General features: G+C 65.1%; 2 protein-coding genes across 3 annotated transcripts in view; both read right to left on the bottom strand.

Annotated features, from left to right (window-relative positions):
* Positions 1-1,644: 1,644 nt before the first annotated feature.
* LHX3 (LIM homeobox 3) lies at positions 1,645-8,865 on the bottom strand. 2 transcript variants are annotated; one of them, XM_042913561.1, is made up of 6 exons: positions 8,778-8,865; positions 4,627-4,798; positions 3,878-4,080; positions 3,155-3,306; positions 2,894-3,065; positions 1,645-2,063 (listed from the first exon to the last, which is right to left on the bottom strand). In XM_042913561.1, exons 1-6 carry the CDS (start codon positions 8,863-8,865, stop codon positions 1,645-1,647), a joined length of 1,206 nt encoding a protein of 401 aa, XP_042769495.1. The 2 variants fall into 2 exon arrangements, with proteins under 2 accessions (XP_042769495.1, XP_042769493.1); XM_042913559.1 differs by lacking the exon at positions 8,778-8,865 and adding an exon at positions 6,988-7,081.
* A 2,914-nt stretch (positions 8,866-11,779) lies between these two features.
* QSOX2 (quiescin sulfhydryl oxidase 2) overlaps positions 11,780-27,403 on the bottom strand; it is a 28,793-nt gene continuing 13,169 nt past the window's right edge. Inside the window, exons 2-12 of the mRNA XM_042912131.1 lie at positions 26,542-26,642; positions 24,633-24,681; positions 23,878-23,983; positions 23,642-23,732; positions 21,955-22,100; positions 20,515-20,649; positions 20,125-20,254; positions 18,577-18,699; positions 17,570-17,720; positions 15,035-15,223; positions 11,780-13,129 (exon numbers count right to left, since the gene is read on the bottom strand). Coding sequence (XP_042768065.1) covers positions 12,600-13,129; positions 15,035-15,223; positions 17,570-17,720; positions 18,577-18,699; positions 20,125-20,254; positions 20,515-20,649; positions 21,955-22,100; positions 23,642-23,732; positions 23,878-23,983; positions 24,633-24,681; positions 26,542-26,642 — 1,751 coding nt within the window. The 3' untranslated portion in view covers positions 11,780-12,599. The remainder of the gene's footprint in view (positions 13,130-15,034; positions 15,224-17,569; positions 17,721-18,576; positions 18,700-20,124; positions 20,255-20,514; positions 20,650-21,954; positions 22,101-23,641; positions 23,733-23,877; positions 23,984-24,632; positions 24,682-26,541; positions 26,643-27,403) is intronic.

The following is a 27,403-nucleotide window of genomic DNA, read 5'->3' as shown; positions in this document are numbered from 1 at the left end:
CACTGGATGCTCATCCGCCCCCCCCTCCCCCGACCGCCCCGGTGCCCCAAATGCAGTGGAGGCCCACAGGGCCGGGTCGTGCCCTCCGGTGGCGCACCTGCCGGGCGAGGGGAGGCCCCAAGCACACAGACCCTCTCCTTACATCTCCCTTGGAGGGGCTGCCACCTCTGTCTCCACCTCGCAGGAGGGCTCAGAGGGGGCGGCTCACTTCCCCAGCATCACACAGCAAGTCACAGATGGCGAGGAGTGGAGTCCAAGTTGGCAAGACCCCCACGACCACGTGCCGTGAACCTCCTGACCAACCGTCCTCACCACGGTGCCGCTCCAGCTGTGAACACATTCCCGGGCCGCCCCAGCACCTGTCTCTCCCAGGGACCGGGCCCCCAGCAACCCCCCCCCCCCGCCCCATTTCTCCCACGTCTCCTTCCGGTGCTCAGAAGTTTGGCCAAGATCCAGGGACAGAGGGGCCCAATGGTGCCACCCCTGAGGAGGAGCGGTGGCTACTCCCACCGGCCTCCCCGTTTCCGGAGAACTGCCCCCTCTGCCCCACGCACCCCTAGCCCCACTCAACACACGGACCCTCTAGACCATAAGCGACAAATTTATTGAAGTCTTGGAAAGAGCCGATGGTCAAAGAGTAAATAAAAACACGGGACGTCCACAGAACCAACAGGTAGCTTGGGATGCACGTTTGTGGGGATAGCGGGGCCTCACCCGCGGCCGGCCTGTGAGTCTGGGGCGGGCGGCTACACGCCGTCGTCGGGGGCGGAGGAGGCGCCCGATCCTCAGGCAGTTAGAGCGGCTCCCAGAGGGAGAGCCGCAGGCTGTTTGGCAACGGAAATCGGTGGGCTGGGCGTGGCCGGGACGCTGAGGGCCTGGGGGCGGCTGTGACAGGGAGGGAGGTCCCCACGGCCTTAAAGGTTGTTCGTGGAGAAGAAGGGCGCCCGGGAGTGGCATCTCTTCGGAGGGGCAGTGGAGTCAAGAACAGAAAGATCCAGAGCCAGCTGCCCCAGGGAAGAGGGGAGAGGAGGCTCCTGGGAAGGTGGGGGCTGGGGTCAGGGAGGCTCCCAGAGGGACCAGGAAGGACACAGGCGTGGTCCCCCCCCTCGGCCACCTCCTGCCTGGAGAGAGGAGACCGACCCATCTCCGACCTCACGCGGGGCTACACAGCTCAGGCAGATGGAGCTTGGGAAATAAAAGCACGGTTCGTACTATTTTCTTGGTTTTAGAAAGAGAAGCATCTTCCCGCCTGAGGACGGTGTGGAGCGAGGCCCGGAGTGAAGGCCCAGCCTGGGCGGGTGATGGCTCGGGTCTAGAAACAGCAAGCGTCCAGTTAATTGGTCCACAAAGGGAGGAATCTGCTTACAAAACAAGGCTCGCTGGGCGGCCGCGGGCGGGCCGGCCCCGGGTCCAGGGAGGAGGACGCCCTCTGCGCCCGAGGGAGGGGCTGCGGGGTGTGGCCCTCTCTCGAGGCCCTCATCCTGTCCCCCACTGCTGCCAGTGGCGCCTGCATCCCGCGGAGGTCCAGGACTTCGGGCAAGGAGGGCCGTTCGGCTCCAGGCCACCCAGCCGGGGGTGGGGGGCGGGGCGGCACCGCAGCCCTCACCCCCCATGGCCGGCGCTCGGGGGAGCCGGGGGCCTCGGTCAGAACTGAGCGTGGTCCACCTCGTCCAGCCAGGAGGCAGGGCTGGCAGGGAAGTCGGGGTAGCCCCCGCTGCTCCCCGTGGACAGGTCAGAGCTGGGTCCGTTTCCTGCCAGCACCCTCATGGGCGGGGGCCCACCTGGGGCCCCTGCGGGCACCAGGCCCAAGCCGGCATCTGGGTAGACTAAGCTGGAGAGAAGGGGTTGGGGGCCAGGGAGGCTCTGCAAGGCAGCTGGGGACGGGGGGACACCGTAAGGGCTGCCGGGCCGCAGCTCGCGGTACTGCTCCGGGCCGGCCAGGCCTCCGTGCTCCAGCGGGAAGCTGCCCGGGGCTCCCGCGGGCCTGCCCAGGGCTGGGGTGGGCTCCCCCAGGCTGCTGTAGAGGCCGCTGGCAGGGCCCATTTCGGCCATGGACGGCTCATCTGCAACGGAAGTGGATTGTGCAGCTCAGGGCCCGCCCTCCTCCCCCTCCTGCCCTCAGTGCCCCTCCCCCAGCAGTGGCCGGCCCGCCTCTTCTGCACTTAGAACGCCTGCTGCCCTCGGCCCCCGTGCTTGTGCAGCTCAATCCCACCCAGCATCTGAGGAACGGTGGGATCCCCTGGGGGGAGCAAAACCAGTCAAAACCCAGAGTTGCAGGACAGCCCCCGAGACGGCTTTGGGAAAGGTAGCACAGACTCCACTAATCCCATTTTGCAGACAGCTCAACTGAGGCTCAGAGAGGCAGCGTGACTCATTGCCCAAGGTCACAGTGCAGCCAAAGAGAATCTCTTGCAGAAACTGGGGACGGGCACCAAGGGGTAAGAAAGAGGTCTCCCTGGCACCGAGACTGAGACAATCAGACCCCACAGAGGAGGGTGGGCTCCCCCCCACCCTCCAAACAGCCAAGACTTTTCATCACTTACCCCAGAACTGTGCTGCCCACTTTCCTAAAAAAATCATTGCAAGGGCCAGGAACCAGAGGGTTGGCCTGGACCCTTTCCCCATGAGAAAGCCTGCTGCGGGACACGTGGCCCACGGGGCTGTCCCCCCCCCCCCCCCCCCCCCCGGGGAGAAGCTGAGCAGCGCCCCAGGGGCCAAACCCCACGGCTGGGGGACGGCGGGGGCCAGGGTCCATCAACGGTCCCCTAGCGAGGAAGTTCAGTTTGCGGGCTCCTGGCGCCCAGTGGGCCCAGGTGCGGTGGGACTCCCGGGCTGCGGCTCCCGGGGATGCGGGGGCTCCGGCGCCCCGGGGGGCGCGGCGGCCCGCCGTTACCGGTGAAGGAGACGTCGGCGTCGCTGTCCTGCCCCTCCTCCTGGACGCTGTCCTTGTCGGACTTGGAGCCGCCGCGGGCGCGCTTCATGTTGCGGAAATACTGGCCCCAGCGCTGCCGGCCGGCGTCCTTCTTGAGTCGCTTTTCCTTGGCGCGGCGGTTCTGGAACCACACCTGCGGGGCGGGGGCGGGGTGGGGGTGATGAGCGGCCTGGCGGCGGGGAGCGGAGGGGTTGGGGGCGCGGCCGGGCGCGGGGCGCTGACCTGCACGACGCGCATGTCCAGGCCGGTCTCCGACGAGAGCTGCTCGCGCACGTGGCGCGCGGGCTTGGGCGACGTGTTGTAGGCGCTCTTCAGCGTCTCCAGCTGCTTGGCCGTGATGGTCGTGCGCGGCCGCTTGGCCGTGGCCTCCGCCTCTGCACCGCGAGGGCTGGGGTGAGGCCGGGCGCCTCGGCCGCCCGACGCACCCCACCGCCCCCTCCCCCACCCCGCCCGGGCGCGGGGACCCCGGGGAAGACGCGGCTGGCGCGCGTCCGGGCCCGGGCGGAGGGGCGGCTGCGCCGCGACCTGGGCCGCAAGGAGGAACGCGCGGCCCCCGCCGGCCCGCGCCTCCCACCTCCCACCTCCCACCTCCCCTCCTCCCGGTTGCTCTTTGTTCCGAGGCTGTGCGTAAGGCCGGATCCTCGCGGTCAAGGGTTCGGGGCGATACCTCAGACCAGGGGTGATAATCCGCCCAATCCAGACCAGCCTCCCTGCGCCCGCGAGTGAGGAGGCCGCTGAGACCCCGGCCGCCCTGTGAACTGTCCCCACCCGGCTCCAGCCCCAGTCCCCACCCCAGGCCTGCAGGGAAGGCGCTTAAGTTCGCGTCCCCGCGCGAGCGCGCTTCGGCGGGCGCTGGACGTGGGGATCCCTCCGCGCCCCGACCCGACGGGCGCCAGCCTCTTTTTGCAGACGGGGACAGGAGGGTGGGTGGACCCGCCCACTGACCGCGCTGCTTGGCCGTCTCGTAATCCGCCTTGCACACGAGCCGGCTGTCTTCCATGAGGTAGAACTCGTCGCCCGTGGCCAGCTGCCGCTTGCACACGACGCAGGCGAAGCAGTGCAGGTGGTACACGAAATCCTGGGCGCGGCGCACCACCTGCGTGGGCGGGATGCCCAGCTGGCACGCGGCGCACTTGGTCCCGAACCGCCTGCGGGACGCACAGGGCGCGGCTCAGCGCGGCGTTTGGCGGCTCCTTCGCCCGGAGCGGGTTGGAGAGCGGCGAGCGGGGCGCCGCGCTGGGCGGTTCAGGAGGGAGGCTCACCCCGGCCCTGCCCCTAAATCACCGGCCCGGCAGCCTCGGCGGAGCCGCACAGAATACCGAGAAGGGACCCCCGGGGGCCCTGGGGGCCGGGTCAGGAAGCTGGATCCGTGGGCCAGGTCTCTTAGACCCCCGAGGCTTGTGCCTGGAAAGCACCCCCTCCCGAGCATTAAGGACAAAAACAAGACCAGAGTTAAGAGGGAGTAGATCCAATCAAGTTCTGCAAACCTGGGTTATCTTTTGAACGACTGTTCCCATGATTTACAAAATTAATTACCTAGGAAAAATTAGGCGCCCGGCCTCGCAGGCCGGGGCTGCGGTGGAACTGCCCCAAACTCTGCCCCTGCCCCCTCCCCACATGGGTGGCGGGAGGGGCCGACCTGGCGGGAGCAGACTTCCCCCCTGCCCTCCCCGTGGGGGCTCGGCCGCACTCACTTGAAGAAGTCGTCCTTGCAGTAGACGCTCTCTCCGCGGCTGAAGCAGCGCTCGGCCAGGGGCGCGTGGCAGTCGCTGCACCTCAGACACTTGCTGTGCCAGTGGCGGTCCAGCGCCTTGAGGATGAAGCGGTCCAGGATGTGCTGGTCACAGCCGGCACACAGCGGGATCTCTGCAGGCCGAGGATCCGCCACGGTCAGGGGTGCCGCCCGGAGAGAGAGCATGGAAGTCACCTTCCCGCTCCAGCCTCCGGGGCCGGCCGGGGCTGCCAAGGGACACCCCCTTCCCCGCAACCCGTCTTCCCCAGCTGGCACGAGTGGCTGCTTGGCCTGCCAAGCGTAGCGAGCGCCCAGCACCAAAGTCCAGAGCCGGGCCCACGGTTAAAATTGGGGGAAACTGAAAACGGTTTAGAAGTGTGCCCTTGAGCAGGAAGGGGCCCAGGCCGCCCCGTTAGGCCAGACACCGTCGATTGCAAAGTGTTCCCAGTTAGCACGAAGGGTGCACGTTGAGCTCAAATGAAAATCCCGCCCTAGGGGCTCTCTCCGTCACCAGGAGGCAAGGCATGGTCGTGGGGCACCCACCACCCAACCCCCATCATTATTTTGCACAATTAAATATCATTGCAGCTGGAGATTGCTTGTTTCAGCGTGGCCACCCAGCCCCGTGGCCCTGTCTGCAGGCACCAACGCGAACACTGGTGTCCTTGTCATCTTTGGGAACCCTGGGGGGTACTTATGCATGGGCTGGACAAATGCATCCTGGTCACCAGACTCAATCGCCGGTGCCTGACAAGAGTTGCTGGGACACTTGGTCCTGCTGCCCCGGGACGGCAGGCCTCTGGGGGAGCCAGGCTGGGGAAACTCTGGAGTGGCCTGCGGGAGCCACTGGCCCATAAGGGGCTTTGCAGGGTGCCCGTGGGGTGAGTGTCCCTGTTGATTTAGAAAAGGTCTTCCGAAGAGGAGAGCCAGCGGCAGGACTGGAACCAGTGCGAACACCGTGCCCACCTCGCGGTGCCCTCCTGGCCAGCCGCCGGCCCCTCCCGCTCCAGGCCGGCCCGCAGTGCGTGGGGGACCAGAGAAGGGCCTCCCTCCTGAAAGAACCGGATCGACCTCCGTCCGCAGCGACGGGAAACTCCAAACGGACGCGATCCCGCGTCGGGCCAAACCGCGGCCCCAGGTGCAGGAGCGCGGGCATCCGCCGCGCGTCCCGGGCCCCCCTCGCGGGCCTCCAGGGCAGCCGGCCCACAGCTGGTGGCCGGGCGGGCCCGCGCCGCGCGGATTCAGCACCGCGGCCCGGACAGCGCCCGGCCGAGCTCGGCCCCCCGCCCCCCTCCAGCCCGGCCCCGCGTCCTGCAAAAGCCGCTCCCGCCGCGCGCCCCTCGCGCTCCCCGCCAAGCCTTGCGACCCCGGCCTTACGCTGCATGGCGGCTCCAGCCTCGGCGGGGTCTCCTACCCTCAGCACCCGCGGGGCCCAGCGGAGCCTCGGCCCGGCCGCCCGCTCCCGGCCAGCTCTCCTGAGCGATCGCGTTCGGAGCCCGCCTCCCCTCCCTCCCTCTCCCTCCGCCCTCCCACCCCTTCCTCCCAGCCCCTGCGGCCAACCCCTCCCAGGAACCGTGGGAAAAATAAATAAATAAATAAGTAGGGGACGGATGAGCCTCCCCCCCACCCCCCCAGCCTGGATGTAACCTGTTTCCCACCTGCTCCGTCCCTGCCACTCCCCGCCGGCCCAGGCCCGCCTCCGTCTCCTTCCCGTGGTCTCCCGGGCCAGAGAACGTTTGCCGATGGCCCTCCTCTGGAAGCAATGCACAGGGGAGCGGGGGGCAAGGCTGGTGCCACCGGGAAGCTGGACCGGGAGGCTGGGTCTTTCCTGTAGACGGGTCCTGAGAACCGTCTGGAGCCGGCCAGTCAGCAGGTGCGTATGGGTGCAGACAAGATCCCCGCCAGGAGCGACCTGCCAGCGGGCTCCAGCTCTACCCCCTGGCCCCTGCCTCTGCCTCTCTTTCTCCCCACCCCCCCCCCCGCCCCGAAAGTGTGGAGGGTCTGGGTGGGGTCGGCCCTCTCGGGGATCCTCTTGCCCCGTGGTCATTGAGCTGCGCGGTCCTATCCACTTACTCTCCTGATAAGGGAGAGGGTTTGCTAAATCGGTCCTGGGACCCCTCGGACTCTCCGGCCTGAGCAGTGCGGCGCTGCGACCACGCAGCCGACAACACAGCTCCAGGGGCCCCCACGCTAACTCGCTGCTGGGGCCCTTGCACCCGTGCCCTTCCCGGTCCCCTGTCTGCCGCCACCTCCGTGGCCAGGCCCGGAAAGGAGCGAGGACCCCCGGCTGTCCCCGGGGCGGCCGCTCAGCCTGGGCACCCACCTCGGCGCAGGTCCTCTCTCCGCGCCAGCAGCGCCAGCAGCAGGTCGCCGCCCGCCGACTCGCGGCCGGGGCCCAGCTCCCCGCGCGCCTCCATGGGACCCGTCTCCTGGCGCCGCTGCTCTCCCGCCCCGAACTTTCCCGGGGCCCGGCGAGGCCACGGCTTCGGTGGCCCCAGGCAGGTGTCCGAGCTGTTCCCCGCGCTGCTGGGCGCCGCGCCCGCGGGCCGCCCTGGGGCCCGGAGCCTCAGGCCGCGCGGAGGGCGGAGCGGCCGGGGGGGCGGGGCCGCGGGGCGGGGCGGGGCCGGGGTGGGGGGGGTCTCTGAGACGCGCCCCAGCCGTCCGCCGGCTCTGCGCGCCTTTGCGCGGGGACTCCGGGTGCCCGGGCGCCCCCCGAGTGCCCGGCCCGAAGGCGGGGACAGTCACGGGAGGAGCCGGGCCAGGGCTGCCCGCGGGCGCTTGCCCCGGTCCCGCAGCTAACCTGCCCGGAGCCGAGGGCTGAGGCCTGGGCTCCGGCGTGCACGCTCGCGGGTAGGCTCGGGGTCCGGGGAGGGCGGTCCCGGAAGGAGCCGAGTCCTACAGCCGCTTGAGAGACGGGGCTGGGAGGCTTGGTGACAACGTCTGGTCGGCAAGAACGCGACCCGAGACCCAGCGAGGACGAGTGTGGCGCCAAAAGGCTCTCAGCCAAGCCACCAGGAGCCAGACAGGACCTCAGACCTCCCCGCTCTGACCAGCTTCTGAGCCCCACCCTGAGAACCGCCACCAGAATGGGCGCAGAGAAGAAGGGCGATTCCCGGCAGGTACACCCGGTGTCCTCGGCCTGGACACGCGACCAAGACTCAGGTCAGGAAGGACAGAGCTGGGAAAGTCGGGGTCCGCCCTCACTTTCCTCCTCACCCACAGCGCCCCAGCTTGCCCAGAATGCAGGTCCCACACTTAATTTTCCAATATCCTGCCCCCGGTCCAATAATTAAGACACAGCAGTGTGGGGCCATTGCAGGCTGGGGCTGGTGAGGGCAGGCACCCCAGGCAGTGCTGGGGAGCGGCGGGGTTTATGCCAGCCTTCAGGTCCCTCCACCTGGGACTGGCAGTGGGCAGTCCTACGCTCCTTCTCCTGGCCTCCAGTTGCCGGGTCTGTGCGCTTCAACAAGGGGACCAGCCTGGAAGGATGTGGGCAGGACACAGTGCCTCCCAGATCCCAGCAGACCCGAAGTCTCACGGTTTTGAGCGAAGGCTCATATGACACTTGTTACCCAGAGGACAGGGCAAGGGTGCACACGCTGGGGAGCCGAGTGGGTGCTGGGTGTGCTGGGGTGTCGCCTGTTGAGTGTCAGCTGCTTGCAGAGGCCTGCCTAGAGGGACCGAGTGTGGTTCGAGGGGGGAAGGGGCAAGCAGACAGCGGGTCCGGGAGGAGGCGGCCCCACACACTCAGCATCTGGCCAGCCTGCCGGCAATGCCTCCATTATTTCACAACGTCCATGGCAATGTAGTGGCCCTTAGGGAGGGTGGTTCAGACGGGAGATCCAGCCCAGGGGTCCCAGTTCTGCACTGTTGGGCGGTTAGGAGGTCTGTGTGGGACAGCTGAGGGGCGTGGAGTCTGGAGGAAATTGGCGCCCCTCACTCTGCCCTATCCCTTCCGCCCCAGCAGCGCCTGCAGGGCCCCTTCTGTTCTCTGCTGTCCTGGGCCCCTTCCTCCCCGCTGTCCCTCTGCCTGACTCTGCCACCCTTGCCGTTTCTCCCCTTGTGGGTGCTCTTGCTCGGGCTGGAGGCCAAGGGGCTCACGGGGGTCCTTACCCCGAGTCCCACCGAAGGTGCAGACGGCAGCGGCCCCGGGGGCCCCGGGCCGGTCTCTGTCTCTACCCAGCTCGGTTTCCAGCAGCATGGCGACCACCAGGCCGAAGATGAGGCCCGAGTGGCCCCGGGCAGCCCTCCTCCCTCCTCCTCTGCCACCCCGGGGGAGGGCTCGGAGCTCCCCGAGGTCCCGGGAGCCTCGGAACGGCGAGCCTGTGGTGCGCGGTGTGGCCAGGCGGGAGACTCTGGGCCCGGGCGCTGTCCGCGGTGCTGAAGGAGGCGCGCGGCTGCCCACCTCCCCACCTCCCCACCTCCCCAGGCCCCCTGTCCCCCACCCCTCCCCACGTCCTCTAACTCCGCCCACCACCCTCTTCCCCCAGCCCTCCTCCCCACCATCCCACCTCCCTAGGTCCTCTGTCCTTGCACCAACCTCCCCCCTGCCCTGCCCATTTCCCTACCTCCCCAGGCCCTTGTCCCCCACCCCCTACCCCCACTCTGCCTGCCTTTCCCCCAGCCCCTCCTCCTCACTTCCCCACCTCCCTAGGTCTCTGGTCTCTCCACCAGCTCCCCCACCCTCCCCCAGATTCCTCCTTACCCACTTCCTCTCCTCAGGCTCCAGGCCACACCCCCACCGCCCCCCCCCACCCCCAGGACCCCCAGTCCCTCAGCCAGGCTTATCCCCTCCCCACGGCCCCTCCCTTTGCCGCTGCAGGCAGCTTCTTCTGCCGGCTCTGCCCTGAGCTCCAGGCCAGCCTAGAGGCTTGGGGATTTGAAGTAAGTGGGCGGTCCACCCTGCCCTGCGTGGCAGAGTCCAGGACTCGGCAGGTGGCCCCTCCAGCCCCACTGGCCTCCAGCCCAGGCCCCCACGAGTCCCTGGCTCCAGGTGTGGCTCAGTAATTAGCTGCTGCTGCTGGCCTGAGGAACCTGTTGCATTCACAACCTCTTGCCCAGATCTCCTGCTGGCAGGCCCCCCACCCCACGCCCCCAGGACAGCTGAGGAGCAGCACCCGGAGAGACCCCAACAGACACTCCTCAGGACTCCAGGGCTGTAAAGGGGTCACCAGATGGGGCATCTACACGAACACCAGCACCACACAGGCCGGGAATGGTGAACGGTCAGTGCCCTGCCCAGCTGGCACCACCAGGGGCTGCCCGTGCCAGGGAGGGGGGTACCTACCAGCTTCCACAGGGCCTGGCTGGGAAGGTGAATCTGCAGCAACCGCAGGACCCCCCCCCCCCCCCCCCCCCCAGCCCCCAGCAAAAGAAAAGGTGGAGGCAGGAGAAGAAATCCAAACAGTTCAGACTCTGAGGCAACAAACAGGTGCCTGGGGGCTCCCTTCTCCCAGGGTTCCTCAGAGGCTCCCTTAACCGGGGCGCCCCTGGTGCCCTAAGTCCTGCAATTCACATGGGTCTCAGCTGTTGTCCCATCTCAGTCCATCTGCCTGCCGTGTGACTTGAACCAAAACCGCTGTCCCGCGGGCGGCTCCCGGCTAGATCGACCCCAGGAAGACAATCCATAATTCATCTTCCGGTTTTCACCTTCCACCTCAGCGTCTGGTTCAGTACAAGAGGCTCTGGAATTTCAGATGTCCGCTCCACAAACTCCGGAAGGGAAGGAGGGCTCCCTTCTGCACCCCGACTCCTATCACTGTTCCAGGGAGCTCACAGTTTGGAAAGAATTACAATCTTCTCAAATGTCAGATTTATTTATTTAAAAAATGTGCACAGTATAGTTCACTTAAATACAAAACGTTCACTTTCCTTGCAGGTAAGAAATTCCAGACATTTCCATGTCAATTAGCTTCTTTTTAATCAAAATCCCTCCATGAAAAATAAATACCCATTTAAATTACCGAACTAGTCAATTCATTAGTCTCAATACTTACAGCTTTAGAAAACAGACCTTGAACCTTGCCTAAACGTAGTGCCCGCTTCTGAGCAGGCCACATGAGGCGCCCACGGGACACGCGTCCGGGGCCGTCTCGGCAAACCACCTCTCCCGGACTGCCCGCGGACTACTGGAAGCCTGGCCCCTCAGGGAGCCTCAAACTTGTCCCTCAAACGGTGGTGACCTCGACTGCGATGTTGTGAGGGGCCCCAGAGCCAGTCTTGGCCTTTCCGACGGGTTTCGCGGAGCTTCTGGCAGTGGTCGCGTCCTGCCACCTGGTGCTGGTTCACACCACGTGAGGAAACTCACTCGGGGCAGGAAAAAGCATCTGACGCGAACCAAAAGGCAGTTTAGTTAACGGTGCTAAGTGTTTCCCTTCGGATTCTGTGCGTAAATCTGCCTGATTTTTTAAATGAAAGGAAACAATACGGGGTCCTCAGGAACCCAAGCACACGACCACGTACGAAACACACAGGCTTCTGGGGGTTAAAAAAGTGTCAAACAGAAAGAAAGCTCTGATGGCCACCCAGGGAGGGCCCAGCTCCACCGGCCTTGAGGCCGTGGCCGTGAGATCCCACTGCCCCCAGCCTGCGGCGCCCGAACAGGTACAGGCCGGTGGCCGACTGTGGTTAGTAAACACAGAGCACACACTAGGCAGAGTGGGAAAGACTAGAACCTCACGGACACGAGAGCACAGACACATCTGAGTTTGTGGGACAGACTGACAGTCACAAAGGATCTCGACGAGAACGGCACAGTCCGTTCTGTCCGCTGACGTCTTCAGAGGCAAACTTACCTCTAAATCACTTGGGTTTTACGAATAATGTGCTAAAATCATCAAACGGTAAAAAAGTCAATCACCAAAACCTGGGGCACCGGGGCCCTGTGCCAGGACCCTTCATAAAACAGCTTCAGGGGGATGAAATTTGGCCTTAAAGATGCTGAGGACAGCACAGGCCACCTCCGGGGGGCCACCGGGCGTCACCGTCTCGCCGGGCCCTCGGGTCCTACCCTCTCAGGTCACCGGCAGATCCTGCAGGCGCCGCCCCATGTGACACAGAGGGTGAGGGGCTCGTTCCCCTGCGGACTCCCCTCCGGAGGAGTGTGTCCTCCCCCCCCCCCCCCGGGGCTCCGCCCTCGGCGCCATGGGACGGGCCGTTTGCTGTCCTGCCACCAGATTAACACGGGCCCTGCCTCTGCCACCATCCTGTCCCCAGCCTCCGCTCCACACGGCCAGGGGGGTGTTTCTTGCAATGCAGCAACACCACGAACCCTCCTCTTCCCTTCCCTCTTTCTCCAGACTCTGCATCTGCAGCAAAAGGTGCCTGCAGAGCACGAGGGTGACGAAGAAGTCGTCCCTTTGGCTGTGAGCGGCTTCAGCAGAAACAACCAAGCAGCTGAAAAGCGCAGACACAAGCGAATCTCCGAGGACCCGACTGGCTTCGAGAGGCGGCCGGGGGTGGGGTGCGCTGGCGGCCGAGCTCCCTCTCTGCTCCGGCCGCGGCTGGTGGCAAGACACTGCCCGGTGGCCTCCCGGTGCAGGGAAGGGCTTGGCTGTGCTCCAAACCCCAAGCCAGGGTGCAGGACGCGACGTGCGTCTAGAAACCCAGGGTGAAGGCAGGCGGGAAGAATTCTGTTCGTTTGGCCTGGACTCCCCACTCGTGTTTTCAGATCTAGAAGAGTAAAAATACAGATGTCTTTTTGCTGTCGGATCTGTAGAGGCGTCCAGGGAGGACCCCCGGACAGCAGTCAGCCCCACAAACAGCGGCCCGTCCTCGGCAGGAAAACCACTCGTTGAACGAGGACCTGGGGCCCGAGACGCCATCTGATACGAAACCAGGTCTGATGTGTTTATAAAATCCCTGACCGTCATCGTTAAAGCTGCAGGTGTCGCGGTGGGGCTGTTTCTCAAGGCGCTTCTGTGGTCCCGCTCGGTTCTACACGGACGGGCGGTGGTGTCTGACCTTCCATCGCTTGGAACGCACCCGGAAGAAGAAGTACATCATCATCAGGAACAGGGACGAGGCCACGTACAGCACGACGCAGAGGCTCATGTCCAGGCTGGAGAAGCCCATCCCCAGGAAGGGCACGACCGCCTCCGCCTCCCTGCGGCCCTCAGCCCAGCTCACGCTCTGGAGCCTCCCGTCCAGGCCGAGCTGTGAGCCCTCGGACAGGCGGGGTCTGGGAGGCAGCACGCTGGGTGGACGGGCACTCTCGGCACGCGGGTCCCCCCGAGGCTCCTCTGGGGAAGCGTGGCCCCCGGGCGGGCCGCCTCCGTCGCTGGCGTCTCCCTGGTCCTCGGCGTACGTGTCCACGAGGTTGCCGCTGCCGTAGTGCTGCTTCAGAAACAGGAGCACCTGACCCTCGTTCCAGCTGTGCAGGCCCTTAACTTCCTCATGGCAGGCTGGGCAGAGGTCCGGGCTGGGCCACGGAACCTTCGGAAACTTGGGGTCCTCGCTCAGATGGCCTAGGAGGGGAAAGAGAGCGACAGTCGAGGTGCCTCCTGATGACCTGACCCGTGCCCTGACCGGGCCCGTGCCCCACGAACCCTTCCCTCGTCCCCCCACGTCCACCGTGACCTCCCATCGCTCCTGCACGGGCGCCTGCCCGCCCCCGCCCCGGTACCCGGTATAAATGTCGCATCTCCCCTGGCGCCCCCGGCAGGCCCTGGTACCCACGATGGTGGGAAAGCTCCACGCCTGGCCAGGCCTGCCCCCACCCGGAGCTACTCTGCCCCCGAGACCCCGAGGCCCCCACATGATCTGCTGCGTGTCCCACCCGCACCCGTACGCCTGCCCCGGATGCCGGCGGTGCGGACGGCTCCAAGGTGCTTCAGGCGTGTGCAGCCCCCACCCCCGCCCCTCCCCAAACCCCAAGAGGATCTCCGAAAACGACTCTGGGCGTGAGGCCCGCCCGCGACAGGGAAACCTGGCTGCCTGTGTGCAGAAAACCTGGCAGAGCCCGCTCCCGGTTCTGCTCCAGACGCGACACCAGTGGGGCGAGCCCTTCCCCTCCACACGTGCAAACGTGCGGTCACAAAACGGAACCACGCGGCACGGCTTCACCTGCACGCGCCCTCTGGCCGGCACGGGCTCCACGCGGTAAATAAACATGAACCCGCCCCGCGTGCCGACGCCTACGCGGTGCCCGGACGCGTGTCAGCGCCACACGTGCGCGCGAGGCCGCGGGTCGGCCGGCCCCGGGCCTCTGCCAGACGGACACGAGGACCACACGGGCCGCGAGCACAGCAAGAGTGGCGCATGGCGCCCTCGGCTCCCGGACTCCCCCGCCCTGCGGCCCTGCCGGTGCTTCTGCAAGTAAACGTGGATGAGACACCTCCGCCTCATGGCCTCATGGGTCTGAAGCAACGGAGACCCTCTCCTCTGCCCGCAGGCACGGGCGGGAGGGCGTGCGGACCACGGGGGCCCAGCCACCCTGCCGGGGACCGACACATGCTCACGTTACAGACACGGGGAGGTCCGGGCAGGTCTTGGGGCCTCCAGGGAGCCCAGGTCCCAATCCGGAGGCCGGAGGTGGGACCGGGGAGCATGGGCGGGGGGTGGGGGGATGGGGGCGGCTACAGAACCCAGGAGGGACGCGATGACTCAGGGGGCGCGCAGGGCTCCTGGAGTGGGGCGGGCCCGACACGCAGAGGCGTGGGGGCTCTGAACCAGGGCCGCGGAGGACACGCCTTGCCCTGCAGCTGATGGCCACGGGCAAACCCCGGCAAACACAGAAGCGCTGTGGCCGCACGACCAGAGCCACAGCGGTCAGCTCTGAGCGCAAAGAAAAACCAATTTTCTTTAGTGCTTTAGTTATAATATGTTTTATAATGCGGTGGATTAAACAAAAACCAATAGTTTAGTGGAATTTTCTCTTCATCTCTATTAAGATTTATTTGTCAGTGGAATTATTTTTAAGCCTAATTTTAATCTGCCACTGATTTGGGAACAGTTTGAATTACTTAACTCTGAGAAAATACATGCACCCTATTTGGTCTTGGAACAAAACTGCTTCGAGGGGTTTGCTCCCTGTCTGAGAGCAGATTGTAATCGCACAAACACCGTTTACTGACAAGTGATCACGATCCACAACTGCCAGTGCCACACGTCCTCGGGGGCCTGGCGGTGACCCCAGGGGGAGGCGGCGTGTCAGTTTCCATGCAGCCCAGGAGCCCCAGAAGGGGGAGAACCGTCTGGAAAGCCAAGGACGCCGGCAGCCTGGAGGGGCGGTCACCCCTGGCAATCCCCGGGGCAGCCAGCACGGTGGCAGAGGTCAGGTGTCATCGGTACGTGTGCGGCAGGACGCGCTCTGGGGGGCCCAGGCGCGCAGCCACACTCACACCGGCCACCCCGCTGTGGCTTCTGCTCACCTGCCAGGCGGTTGTTCACGAAGTTATGTTGCTTCCAAAGCCAGAGGGTCGCCTGGTCTGCGGTTTTGACGGAACCCATGGACTCTCTCGCCAGCTCCTCAAAGTGCTCAGCGCACTCCTTGCAGCCGAAGAAGGTGCGAACGTACCTCCTGATGCTCTGCAGCACTGCCTGTGGGTCCCCCTCGAAACCTGCAGTGAGAGAGGGGACACACACCGGCAGCCCTGTGGGGTGCGTCCCAGGGTTTCCGCTGGAACCCTGGGCTCGGGCGGGTAGGGAGCCTGAGCCCAGACGCCTTCCGAGCCAGAAGGAGCGGCCCTGTGCCCGGGGCGGGGCGGGGCTGCCCCACCCCGAACACGCAGGACGCGCCCCGGGACGCGCCCCGGCACCCAGGACAATGAGCCAGACCTTCCGGGGGCTGCGGGCTGGCTGAGCCTGCCCCCCCCCCCCCCCCCCCCACAGCAGAAGGAAACAGCCGCACCTCACTGAAATGAGGACCCCTCACGTCAGCAAGAGGGGGGCGGGCATGAGGCTGGCGCCCGCGGTTCCCTTCAGACAACTAATACGGGGATTGAGCCAACAAACAAGACTGAGATTAGAACAGATTAAATGTCGGCATTAAAAGAAATGCAGCAAAATAATTGAAAAAAAAAAAAGACACGCTTCTGAGACCGAATCCGTCTTAATCAACAGCAGGCCCTCGCGGGTGAGCCCTTCCTTCGCTGCTAGTTGTGGTTCTGGGTGGGAGGGCCCGGCCTCGGCCCAGGTCCCCACATCTGTCGTCAGCCTCGCCGGCCTCACCGAGAGAAGGCCCCCACTGAGCGCACGGCCACTTTCTCCTCCGCTCGGCGTGTCCCCGAGGGCGGCAGGTGGCGTGCAGGGTGGGACGGTGGGCACGCGGGGAGGACCCCCGATGGCCGCCTCGCCTGCCCGCCTCTCCCCGGCCGCCAGCTGCCGCCCATCACTGGGTAATCCTCCTCCCCTCTCCCCGCCGAACTGCTGCGCGGCCGGCCACCCTAATCTTCAGAGTGGACGAGGACCATAAACCCTACCTGTGGGGGATTAGAGAGCGCGGCGGCTTTTTAGTCGATGGGCTTTAAACAGGCACGAAGGAGAGGAAAAACCTTCCAAGACCTAATCCGGCGGGGTCCATCTGACCCAGTTCTTTGCATGTGACATGACGCCCGCTCCTTGGGTACGGCCTGTTTGCGCCCCGGAGATCTTTCTGACCACGTGCACTGTCGCTCGGCCGCCGTTCCGCCGCGGCACTGGGGCCGGTGCCGGGAGCCCCCACGTAGCCCCCTGGACGGCCCGTCAGCAGGCACACTCCCCACCTCCCCCAGCAAGGTCCGAGATCACCGCGAGGAGAGCCAGGGTGGTAGGGGTTCGCAGACCGCACACGCCCCCCGCAACCTGACTTTGCCGCTTCCCTGGCGCCGGGCGGACTCTCCCCCACCGTGGATCTGGGCAGGACAACAGGATGTGACAGAAGCGATGCCGTGTGCCGGCTCGCCTGGGCCCCAAGGTCCTTCCTGAGCGGGGCCCACGCGGGAGCTGGGGCCGCCCACGCTGCCGAGCCACAGGATCCCAAGCAAACAAAAGGGTGTTTCTTCCAAGCCCCAGCGTTTGCTTTAGGTTGTCACGCAGCAAAAGAGAACCAGAAGTTTACAGCCTTATTGGAAAGAGTGTCGGGCGTGTGAGTCACAGCCTTTGCTCGATACAAACAGCGAAGCCGCCTCACTGAACCAACAGCTAGAGAAGGCAGGCCATCGACCCCATGGCCACCAGCGGCCCGCTTCGCAGGGGAAGTGCACACGCAGCCCGGCCCAAGGTGGATAAAACAGCCCAGCCCAGTTTTCAGTGTCTTGTGCAGGGCACAAAACACGACCATGCTTTCCTGATAATCAAAGTTATTCAAGCCAAGTCAGTCTTTTGTGGTTTCTAACCTCTTGTGCAGGCGGCCTCAGAGCTGTGTCACAGCCCCCCACCCCCAGGCAGGCTGGGCTGGCGCCTCACCGCCCACCCAGGGAACACAGACGGGAAGGACACCACGCCGAGGAGGGCCCCTTCCGAGTGGAGACTTCAGGTGAGACCCCAGCCTGAGCCGACACTGGGCCCACAGGCCAGGGAGAGGACCCCGGCCAAACCACGTCTGAGCTCCTGACCCACAGATGCTCTGAGATGAAACTAAGCTGCTAAGCGGCAGGGTCGTTACCCAGCAAGAGACAACAAACCCACGTCTCCAAATAGGTTTCACGGACGCTCATACTCTTTGAAGCAGAAAAATGAGGGGTTTGCCCTGCAGAGGAATTCTTGGCCAGTGTGCTCTCACTCTCGGACTTATTTCCTGCGGCTCAGCCATGCACAGGCTGGTCTCTGGGGCACCGAGCACCCACCCGGGGACTGGGCAGAAGGTGTGGAGAGAAGCTCCCCAACCCCCCTCTGGAGCAGGGGACCCCCGGGCAGCCCCGGTGACGTGTGGCCTTGCATACAGCCTCTCACGATGCCAGGCAGGCACCGGCACGGGGACGGCTTACCTGTGCCATCCAGCGCTTCTGGATGGGCCCCAGCTTGGACGGTCAAAGTGTGGAACAGTTTCCAGAGAGCACACGTGTAACCCCTGAACTCTGGTCGGCTTCCTTGACATCCAACCCACTTTATGTGATTAATAAGGAATATTCCAGAAATCTGGGGCGGGGGGGGGGGGGGGGGGGAGGCGGGTAGAAAAAGAGATAATTGAATAGTTAAAATTAAGACAGTTGATGAGCGTCCTCTGCTTTGATTGGGTGGTGGTTACACAGACTGTATGTTTATTAAAACTTCACCAACTGCACATCTGAGCATGTTGTGTGTTTAAATTCAGCAGCAAACACGTGAGACAGCACAGTGTCTACACCACGAAAGGAGGTCTCCAAACAGGGCAGTGTGGCCTGTTCCTCCCTGCCTTCGGGGAGGGGGGAAGGGCTCCTCTGTGTCCGGACAAACGGGAACACTAGAAAAGCCTGAAAGATGCAACCCCCCCCCCACCCCCCACCAAGACTAAGAAGCCCAGCTGTGGAACATTCTCAGCCACCACGGATAGGGAGGCACGTGCCCGCAGCCGAGCGGGAGCTTCAAGCATTCACCCCACGTCCACGCGGGCCTTGTGTCTTCTGGCCGGGAGTTAGGAGTTTGCTGAAAACTGAAATAACGCACCAGCCCGACCACCGCACCACCCGAGCAAGCTGCCCGTTCCGTCGCGGCCTGCCTCCCGCCAACCGGTGAGCTGACAGCGCCACAGGCGGGGGGCGGGGGCGGGGATGGGGGGTGCACAGAAAGCGTCCCAGCAACAGGACAAACCACGGCAAACCGCGGAGGGACACGGCGGTTCCCACACGGTGAGGGGAGGCGTTGTGCCATGGCACCCGAGCCCAGCTCCCCCCTTCCCCACGCACCGGGCTGGAGGGAGGAGAGCTGGAGGGAGGAGAGCGCGGGGTCAGGGGGTGGCTACCAGGACGGTGGCGGCAGTGGGCGGGCCCTGAGCTCGGGCAGGGGCCGGGCTCACCCGCATCTTGTTGTTGGCCAGGTCGAGGACGGCGTTGTAGGGGATCCTGTCCAGGGGAAGGCTGGCCAGCCACTCCTGCAGCGTCTCCAGCAGCTTCCTGACTGGCGCCCGGCCGGGGAACAGCTGAGCAAGGAAGGACGCGCGCTCAGAGGTCGTCCGGGAAGATGCCTCCCACGGCAGCGCCGTCCCTGGGGACCTGGACCAGGTGGGGTCTGCCTGACACGGGTTTCTCCCAGTACTGGGGTGGGGGGCTCCCAGAACACAGAGCAGGGGACGGGAGGGGCCACAGGCAGAGGCTTCTGGCCCACAGGCTCGCCCGTCCGGACTCCTGCACCTCGCCCACCGGCTCGGCCACCCCCGTGGTGCAGCCCTGCCCTACGTGTCGCCTGCTAAGCGTGCGAAACAAAGGCTGCCACTGGCTCAGAAACCTGAGCGGAAACTTGCTGCAGCAGGGACAGGACAGTTCAGGCTGCAAAACCCCACTTCCTGCGCCGGCGACAACGTGCCGCTCCCAACTCGCCAGCGCTGGACTGCCGCTTTCGGCGAGCTTTAGAGGAACCGGCCCGGGTCATCTGTGATCCTCCTGGGCTGCGGAGCTCTACCCCTCCCTGACGCCGAGGACACAGAGGAGGTGGCGGGCGAGGAGACAGCCCGTTTGTGACTCACTGAAAGCGAAGGAGGCCGCGGCCTCTGAACTCTGATCGGCACAGCGGGGCACACGCCCGTCTACACAGCCTCCGTCTCTTCCTTGGAGACACGCTGTGCGGCTCACCGTCCCTTCCGCCATCAACTCCGCCTCCTACGGTTTACCCCAGAAGTCGTACGACACGAGCAAACCGCGTCTACGACAGTGTTGACCAGGAACCACTGTACCGACCACCTGACGTTTAGCAGGAAGAGTCCTTGATTTTTTTTATTTTCAAAGATTTCATTTTTCAGTCATCTCTACGCCCAGCACAGGGCTCGAACTCAGGTCCTTCAAAACTAAGCTCCCTGACCTTCTAGACAACAGGCGAGCTGGGCACCGGATACGGGAGCAAAGGGCTCTGTCCCCAGGCCACTGTGACAGAAGCCCTCCCAAGGTGAGAGAGCAGAGGGGCCCCAGGCGCCCCCCAGGGGAGAGGGATGCCCTCCCGCTTCCCGAGGCTCTGACCTAAGGAAGAGACAGGAGGCCCTGGATTCTCTGCCCCGGAGCGAAGAGTCCCGGCAGCACGGCCCCTCACCTCCCAGCGGCCACTGACACGTGCACCACCACGGCTCTGGGTCCCGGCCGCTGGGGCCCACTCCGCACACAGGGATGGCTCCTGAGCGGCCTCCCCGCCCAGGCCCCGCAGCCTCTCTCCTCTCAGCCGGCCCTGCCTCCCTGCCCGAGCGCCACCGGCCCCTTCTGAGGCCCCGTCACGTCTGGGGGCCCAGAACTGGGTGGGCACCCGGCAGGCGCGTGCAGCGGGAGGAAAGAGCAGTCCCCCAGCTGAGGCCAGCGTCACTCCCCGCGGATCCCCGGGCACGGAGCCCGGCCCCCCGCGGCCTGGGTCAGGCACCACGCACCTTGGCGAGGACAGTGACGAAGTCCTTGAGCGTCCGTAGCTCGGCCCCCGCCAGGGACTTGTGGGCGGCCAGCTCGACCCTCAGCAAGTAGTGTAGCCCTGACTCTAGGTCAGCCGTGTACAGCTTCGCCCTGAGGAGAGACAGCGTCCGGTCGGGTCAGGACACGTCCCTCGTGCCCAACGCTCCCCCTCCTCGCTCCCAGCCCGCGGGGACCCCCGCTCCCCGCAGGCCCACGTCGTCGGTCGTTCCTGCACAGCTGGCGGCTCAGGGGGTGTGCTTCCGCTGAACCCCGCCTGCAAAGGAGCCCCGCAGCCCGCAGCCCTCCGCGTCTGCACCGGGCCCGTGCCCACGCGCGCCCCTGGGCAGCTCAGGTCCGAGAGAAATACCTGCCTGTCAAATTCTCTCCAGACCACGGTTTCTGGAGTTTCTGCTTTGTTGGGTCTTTCAGGCACCGAAAGCAGTTTTTTCCTCACATCTGGCAACGACTTCAAGTAAGACGAAAAAAACGACCGGAGAGGCTTTCCGCTGCGAGAAAGTGGACAAGGTGTGGGCTCGGAGCCAGGGTGCCTCCCGGCCTGGCCAACCCGCAGGTGTCTGAGCTGGGCACTAGGGCACCCAGTCTCCTCTGCGCACCCCCCCCCCCCCCCCGCACCTCGAGAACGGCTCTCCTTCCGAGATGCAGGCATGTGGCCTGTGGCCTGGACCTCCCAGCCCGCCCGCTCTCTGGGCATCTGAAGCAGGGACTGAGGGGGGAGGGCCGGGATGGTGGCTACGCCAGGGTGTCGGGGAGCTGGCCCTCCCGGAGAAGACAGAGCCACAGATGACCGCGTTGTAGCTGCAGTGTGACGATTCGTTTCTGTTCAGTGGGGACATCTGGACAGTTTGCAAGGCTGGTCTGAGCAGCGGCCAGCCCCAGCCTGACTCCAGCTGGGAGGGTTTTCCGCACGCCCTCTGAGTGGGGCACCCGGGAGCCAGGGCGGCGGGGGGCGGCAGGGGCCGTGGGGCCCCTCGATGGACGGGGAGGAGCATGCGCTCCGGGGACGCGTCACGGCCGTTAGGACATGTCCACAGTGGCTGTGGGTCATCAACAGCATCGAGGGCTCATTCTCGTTCCCAAAGAGAGAAGGTAAAACACCCAAGTCATTCGACAAGAACGAGTCGTACAGGTGACGCTTTCATACAAAACGAGCGTTTTTCTTCAAAAGAAAATGGCGTTTTGTCGAGGGAAAGCCCGTCGAGGGCGACGTCTGCTGTGGGCCTGGCCCTGGCCGCCCCCGCCGCAGACCGGAGCCCCCGGTGCGCGGGCCCGGGTGCTTGGAGCGGCCCGAGGACCTCGCTCACAGAGCCTGACAGCAGATGGCCCGCTCCACAGAGGCCGCCGTCCCTCCCCGACTTCCGGTTGTTGAGAACAGAAGCACACCCAAGGGCCTGGGGTCTGAGGCTCCGGGGAGGCCGCCTCTCAGAAGCTGAACCCGGAGCCCCAGGGGCGGAGGAAGCGGCACACGGAGACCCCGCGGGAACCGCTCGGTCAGCACAGGCTGGGTGGGGTCCGGCAGGTCCTCGGCACCCACACCCACAGGAGGCTGGGGCCGGGGAGGCCACCACAGGCCCCTGGAATCGGCTCGGCTGCTCACCTGTGACCTTCCCGACCCTGCTTTAGGCCGTCTGCGGCTCAGCGGGCCCGGTGCAGGCAGACGGCGTGCGGATGGGCTCCGTGGTCGCAGCCGCGAGGAGCGCGTGGCAACTCGCCCAGGGGAGGCCCCCACGCTTGGAAGGTTCCCCAGATCCCACCCGGCGTCGCAAACGCGCCTGAGGCCGGACTACACTTACATGTTAATCAATCCGTGTGACCCGTTTGGGTAAATCAAGTAACAGGAGGGAACGGAAGAGACCCCAAGTTTCTCCAGGAAGGCTTTGTCCGTGTCCAGCGCTCTCTTCACCACGATGTTCTCGTACGGAAGCAGGTCTAGGATCACCTGGGCAAGGAGAAGATAGCGTCGCCTGGCTGTGGATGGCCGCGTCTCACGAGACGTCGCCTTGACCAAGTACGAAGGCAGCGTGAGCACAGAAATCACAAACAACGTCACTTAGAATAAATCCGTATTTATCTGCTCTCTGAGCCAGGCTCATCTTCATTTTCATTGCGCTCGCAGGGCAGGGCAGCCCCGCTCAGCAAGCTCACGGACTCTAAAGAAAACGTCTGCCAGAGAACTCGCCCTGGGCTTCCTGGGCCAGCACGTCCTCCACAGGAGTGGCGTCCAGAGGACGAGCACACTCACCCCCACTTAGGGAGACGGGGCCGCGGCCCCGGCCCGGAGCTTCCCTCGACACAGGGGGCCGCGCACCAGGAGGCCAACCTCATCCCGGGACGGCGGCCGGCCCCCTGAGTGCCGGCAGGCTTCCGGCCGGCCGGTCCCTCCCTCGACCTGCCCCCGTCCCATCCTGCTCAGGCCGAAGGCACGGCGACGGGGATGTGGCAGCAGAAGGACCACAGGAGGGCATCTCGGGGGCCGGATGCCGTGAAAGGCGCCCCTCGGGCCTGGCATGTGCCGCCACAGTCAGGTGCAGAAGCGGCATCCCTGGCCTCTCAGCCACAGAACCGGCGTGTCCGCAACGGGGCGCTTCACGCAGTGCGGCAGTCACCGGACTCCGGTGAGCCGAGTGCGTCTGCTGGAGCTGGCCACGCTCGAGCCCCGCTGCGGGCGGCCCTCCGGGGAGAGGCCGGGCCGCCTGCCCCAGGGGGTGGTCCCCGCTCGGGCCTGCGTGCGGGATGTGGGGGAGCCTAAGAGCGCCGGTGAGAGAGGCAGCCTGGGGACGGCGTGGGGGCGGCACACGAGGATGCCGTGCGGCGGCCAGTGGCTGCTCCGGCCCCCCCCCGACCGGGAGTCCCGGCCGGCCCAGAGAAGGTGGCACCGTGTCGTGTTGCCACCAGACTCGGAGGGCACGGGGGGGAGGGGCGGCGAGGCGGGCGATCGCTAACGTCCGCAGCCTTGGCCCGAGTGCATGTCAACGGGAGCTCCCGCGGGGAGCACGTGGTCTCCCGCCCCGTTTCCAGAGCTCGCGGAGGTGGGGGGCGCGGCTGGGAGGTGAGGGTTTCCCGTCATCCCCCCCACCCCCACCCCTGTGTGTCTGGGGCCAGCGGCCAAGGCTTCAGAGCCACACGTGAGAAACCAGAGCAGAAAAGGTCCACGACAGGAATGACGTTTTAGAGTCTCGGATTTGGCAAAACGAGTGGGCGTGCACGACACAGCCAAGAAAAAATCCTGATGGCAGCGCATAAGAAATAAAGGGCCTCAAGGAAAAAGGCAGCGCGCCCTGGGAACGGGTGCGGAGGGGCCGCCCTCCCGGCGGCCCGCAAATCCGCCACCGTGCTGGGCAACGCCGCGCCTGCATTCCAGGAATCAACAAGGACGAACGGGAACAGCACCGAGCAGAGGCCACGGGCGTTCCCACAGAGCGGCCGGATCACAGCACGAGGTGCCACAGGGAAAGACACAGGCGCGACAGACGCAGTTACCTCCCGTCCAACATAGGAGCTGTTGCTCTCAAACAGGATGGCCACGTAACGGCCATCGCGGCTGTCCAGGAGCGAAAGGATGTCACTGGGCCTTTTAGGAGAAAAAAGAGGCTTTCAGTGCCTTCAAGAGCACTGAGCGGGCCGTCGTGTGCCAGGGCCCGCGTCACTCGTGCAGACCCGCACTCTGCACAATTACTCTCGACCCCCGACGCCCCCGTTTACGCACAAGTACGCACCGGACGGGGCCCAGAGGCGGGCAGGCAGGGGGCCTGTGTCCGTCCGTGTGGTTCTGCAGAAAGTCGATCATCGTCCGCCTCACCGTCTGTAGCTCTCGGTCGGGCCCTGTGGGGAACCACACCGCCATCACCGCCGCCCATCCCAGGGCGCGCAGAGGGGCTCGCCGGTGGCCGCCCAGAGACCGCGGTGGGTTCGCACATCAGGAGACGGCACGGAGACCCGTGTGGGAGCCGATGGGCAACAGGGGTGAATCCCCCACCCGCAGCGTGGAGGCGAAGCGGCCGGGCGCACCTCAGCCCCACCTACGCCACGCTCCCAACGGGCACAGTGACCTCTGACGTGAGCCGCTGCCGCCTGGGGACGGGCCGGTCACGTGCCGGAGCCTGACCTGGGCGCTGGCTACCTGGGTGGCTGTCTCATAAAACACGTGAGGTGAGCATTTGTGTGTGATCTATGCACTTCTCCGAATGCCTTCTGAATAAAAAAGTTCACTTAAAAACCAAAATTCCACCACCGAATGGCCAAGGCAAAGCATAAAATTCTGGCTGACACGATGCACATTGGAACCCTCCAAGGAAAGGCAGGTCGGACAGGACTGATGCGGGTGTGTCGGGGGGAGGGGTGTGTCAGGGGGGCTGAGAGGGGACGGGCAGACAGACCCCAGCAGGGGCTCTCTGTGCCCTGAAACCACCCCCGCTTTAGCGGCTTTAGGCAGCGATGCTGAGAGAGTAAAATAGAAAGCTTACGTCCTTACCTTTAAAATTTTCTCCAGTTATAAACTCCTTTGTAAATGCCTTGAAATACTAAGAGGAAAAACAGGACAAGTGAGAAAGAGCTTCATCTGGTGTCTGTGCAAATATTTAAGCAAGGGAATGACCATCAGCTTTAAAAAAAAATTTTCTTTTTTAACATTTATTCATTTTTGAGAGAGACAGAACGAGAGCAGGGTGGGGGCAGAGAGAGAGGGAGACACAGCACCGGAAACGGGCTCCGGGCTCTGCGCTGACAGCACAGGGCCCGACGCGGGGCTCGAACCCACGGACCATGAGATCGTGACCTGAGGCGAAGTCGGTCGCCCGACCGACTGAGCCACCCAGGCGCCCCTTGAGAGCGACCATCGTCTTAAAGAAAGCTTTAGTCCATCTGCTTGAGATGACGTTAAGCGATAGCGAACCACACGTTTCTGCGGGTGTCTGTGGATGTCAGTGTTTCCGACCAGGCTCACCCTGTGTGGGGTGAGGGCTGACCACAGTTCTGCTGTTTACACTCTCTGACCCAACGGGGCTAGAGGCCAGAGAGCTCAACAGGCGCTTTCCCTGACTCGTGGAATCAAACGCGCATCCTAAGAGTTGGCTCTAACGCTCTAAGACACAAAGGATTTACAGGAGAATGACAGACGCTATGTCTCTGAGCAGAAGAAAAGCTCTTTTACTAAAAGAGACACCAAAGACAGTGAAAAGACCGTTACAAGCTGGGTGAAGACATTTCCAGTTCTCACAACTGGAACAAAAAAGGTTAGTATCGGGGCGCCTGGGTGGCTCAGTCAGCTGAGTGTCCGACTCCGTTTCGGCTCAGGTCACGATCTCACGGTTTCATGGGTTCGAGCCCCACATCAGGCTCTGCACTCACAGCGCGCAGCCGGCTTGGGATCCTCTCTCTCCCCCTCTCTGTCTGCCCCTCCCCTACTCGTGCTCTCTCAAAAATAAATATGAAAAAAATAAATAAATAAATAAAAAAGAAGAAGAAGAAGGGGGGACACCGGGCCCGTGAACAGAAGACGTGGCCGTGGTCACGGGTCAGACACGAGCGAGCGCTCCCAGCAGCCTCGCCCGGAACAGGCCGAGTGCCAGCGGTGCCACCGGCACCCGGGGTGGGGGCGGGCACGTTCCCAGGTGACTAAGGCCGACGAGCCTCCGCCACACCCCGCAGTGGGGGTGCTCTGGGCCGCACCCTGTTCACAAGAGACAAGGCCCAGCTCACACACAGCGCGACGCTGCGCGCGTGCAGCCAGAACAAAACGAAACAGGGGAGAGCGCAGGGGACGTGCTCCGCAGGGCTCACGAGACGCGACGGGGCGGGGGCGCCAGGCCACACAGGGCACAGGGCTCGAGGGCCGAGCGGGAGTGGAGGGGACACAAAGCTCCCTCGGAGGGGACTTCTGAAGGCACCGCGAGTGTTCTGGGCAGTAAATACCTCCCCACGCACTCCCACTGGCGAGCCGGCAAGGGCCACGCCCCTTGACACCTTCAAGGGATCCCTTCACCCTCCGCCCCCGCCTGTGGGGCCACCCGCTGGCCGCTCTCCAGGCGTCACGGGGACAACCTGGCCCGGCCCCGTGCAGGCGGGAAAGGCCCGGCTGGACACGGGCACGAGGGGGTGGAGAGACCTGCCCCCCGAGCTGTGACGGCAGCTCCCGGGCACCCCCATGCCCACCGGGTCGGCAGACCCCGCCTCCCCCGTTCCCAGGGGGCGCCAGTGGGGGCCCGGGGCGTGCGTGCGTGTGCACAACCCGCCAGGGGCGGAGCACAAGAGGGGGCCCCGGGCCAACGAGCTCCTCTAAGCTGAAGCCACACGCCGGCGCCTGCCAGCGTGCCGCGGCGTCCCCCACGGTGGTCGCGGGGAGGGAGGACGGAGGGCGCCGCGGAAGGCAGGGCGGTGCTCACCCGGAAGGTGGGGTAGAAGTGGACGTCGTAGGCTCGGCACACCTCGTGATTCTCCTCCTCCGCGCAGTCGAGGGCGGCGACCCGGATGGCAGCAGCCCAGTCTGAAAAGCAGGAACACGACCTTCGGTGTGGCGGTCTGGCCCGCGTCCGCGCGGCCACCGTCCCCGACCACGCGGCCAACCGCTCCCGCTCCTAACCGGGCACGTCCCAGACGCACAGAGGCAGCAGCGTGCACCCGCGGATGACGCAGACCGGGTCCGGGACGTTTCGTGGCAACACTCCCAGGCACACGCTCCAGCGAGAGACAGGCCCCCAGCGCCTGACCGGCTGTCTCTCTAGGAAGTGCTTCCCCCTTTCCCGTCGCCGGTTCTGGGAGCAGAGCAGGAGCGGCCGTACGTCTGCACCCGCCCGTCTCTAATGGTTGTGTTACGGAAAGTCCTGCACGTGAATGCCACCGAGGTGGCGCCACGGCAACGCCACGACCCTCAGCTCAGCATCGGCGGCCATCTGCTCCCGCCAGGCCCCGCTGCCGGGTCACGGCCAGCAGTGGCCCCGGCCACCCCGAGTCGCACAGACACGCGCTCTACTCTGGGCTCACGGCTCCCTCACTGCTCCCTTTGCCCCGTGAGAGTCTGACGGGGAGCCTCCGAGCGGCGGCTGTCTCACCCACTGCTCCGCGAACCCCGCACACCCTCGTTGAAGACCCCGTTGAAGGTCCTCTGTCCTGCGGCTCCCACCATCGGGCTGTGTGGCTGCACCCCCTCCCCCTGGATCTTCTGAAACCTGCACACCTCTGGGGAGACGGCTTCCTAGGTGGCGATGCGCGCTCCCACCAGGAGGCGGGGGACCTCTGGCCGCCCTC

This window comes from Panthera leo, chromosome D4 (genome assembly GCF_018350215.1).
Source record: "Panthera leo isolate Ple1 chromosome D4, P.leo_Ple1_pat1.1, whole genome shotgun sequence".
Classification (NCBI taxonomy): Eukaryota; Metazoa; Chordata; class Mammalia; order Carnivora; family Felidae; genus Panthera; species Panthera leo.
The sequence above is the reverse complement of the archived record's forward strand: the minus strand, read 5'-3'. Positions and strand labels throughout refer to the sequence as shown.

Coding starts and splice junctions, on each gene's coding strand:
- LHX3 (XM_042913559.1), bottom strand. CDS start 7,081: ATGGAGGCGCGCGGGGAGCTGGGCCCCGGCCGCGAGTCGGCGGGCGGC. Junction 3,066..3,154: donor TGGACATGCGCGTCGTGCAG/GTCAGCGCCCCG, acceptor CCCGCCCCGCAG/GTGTGGTTCCAGAACCGCCG. Junction 2,064..2,893: donor CGCCGACGTCTCCTTCACCG/GTAACGGCGGGC, acceptor CTTCCGTTGCAG/ATGAGCCGTCCATGGCCGAA.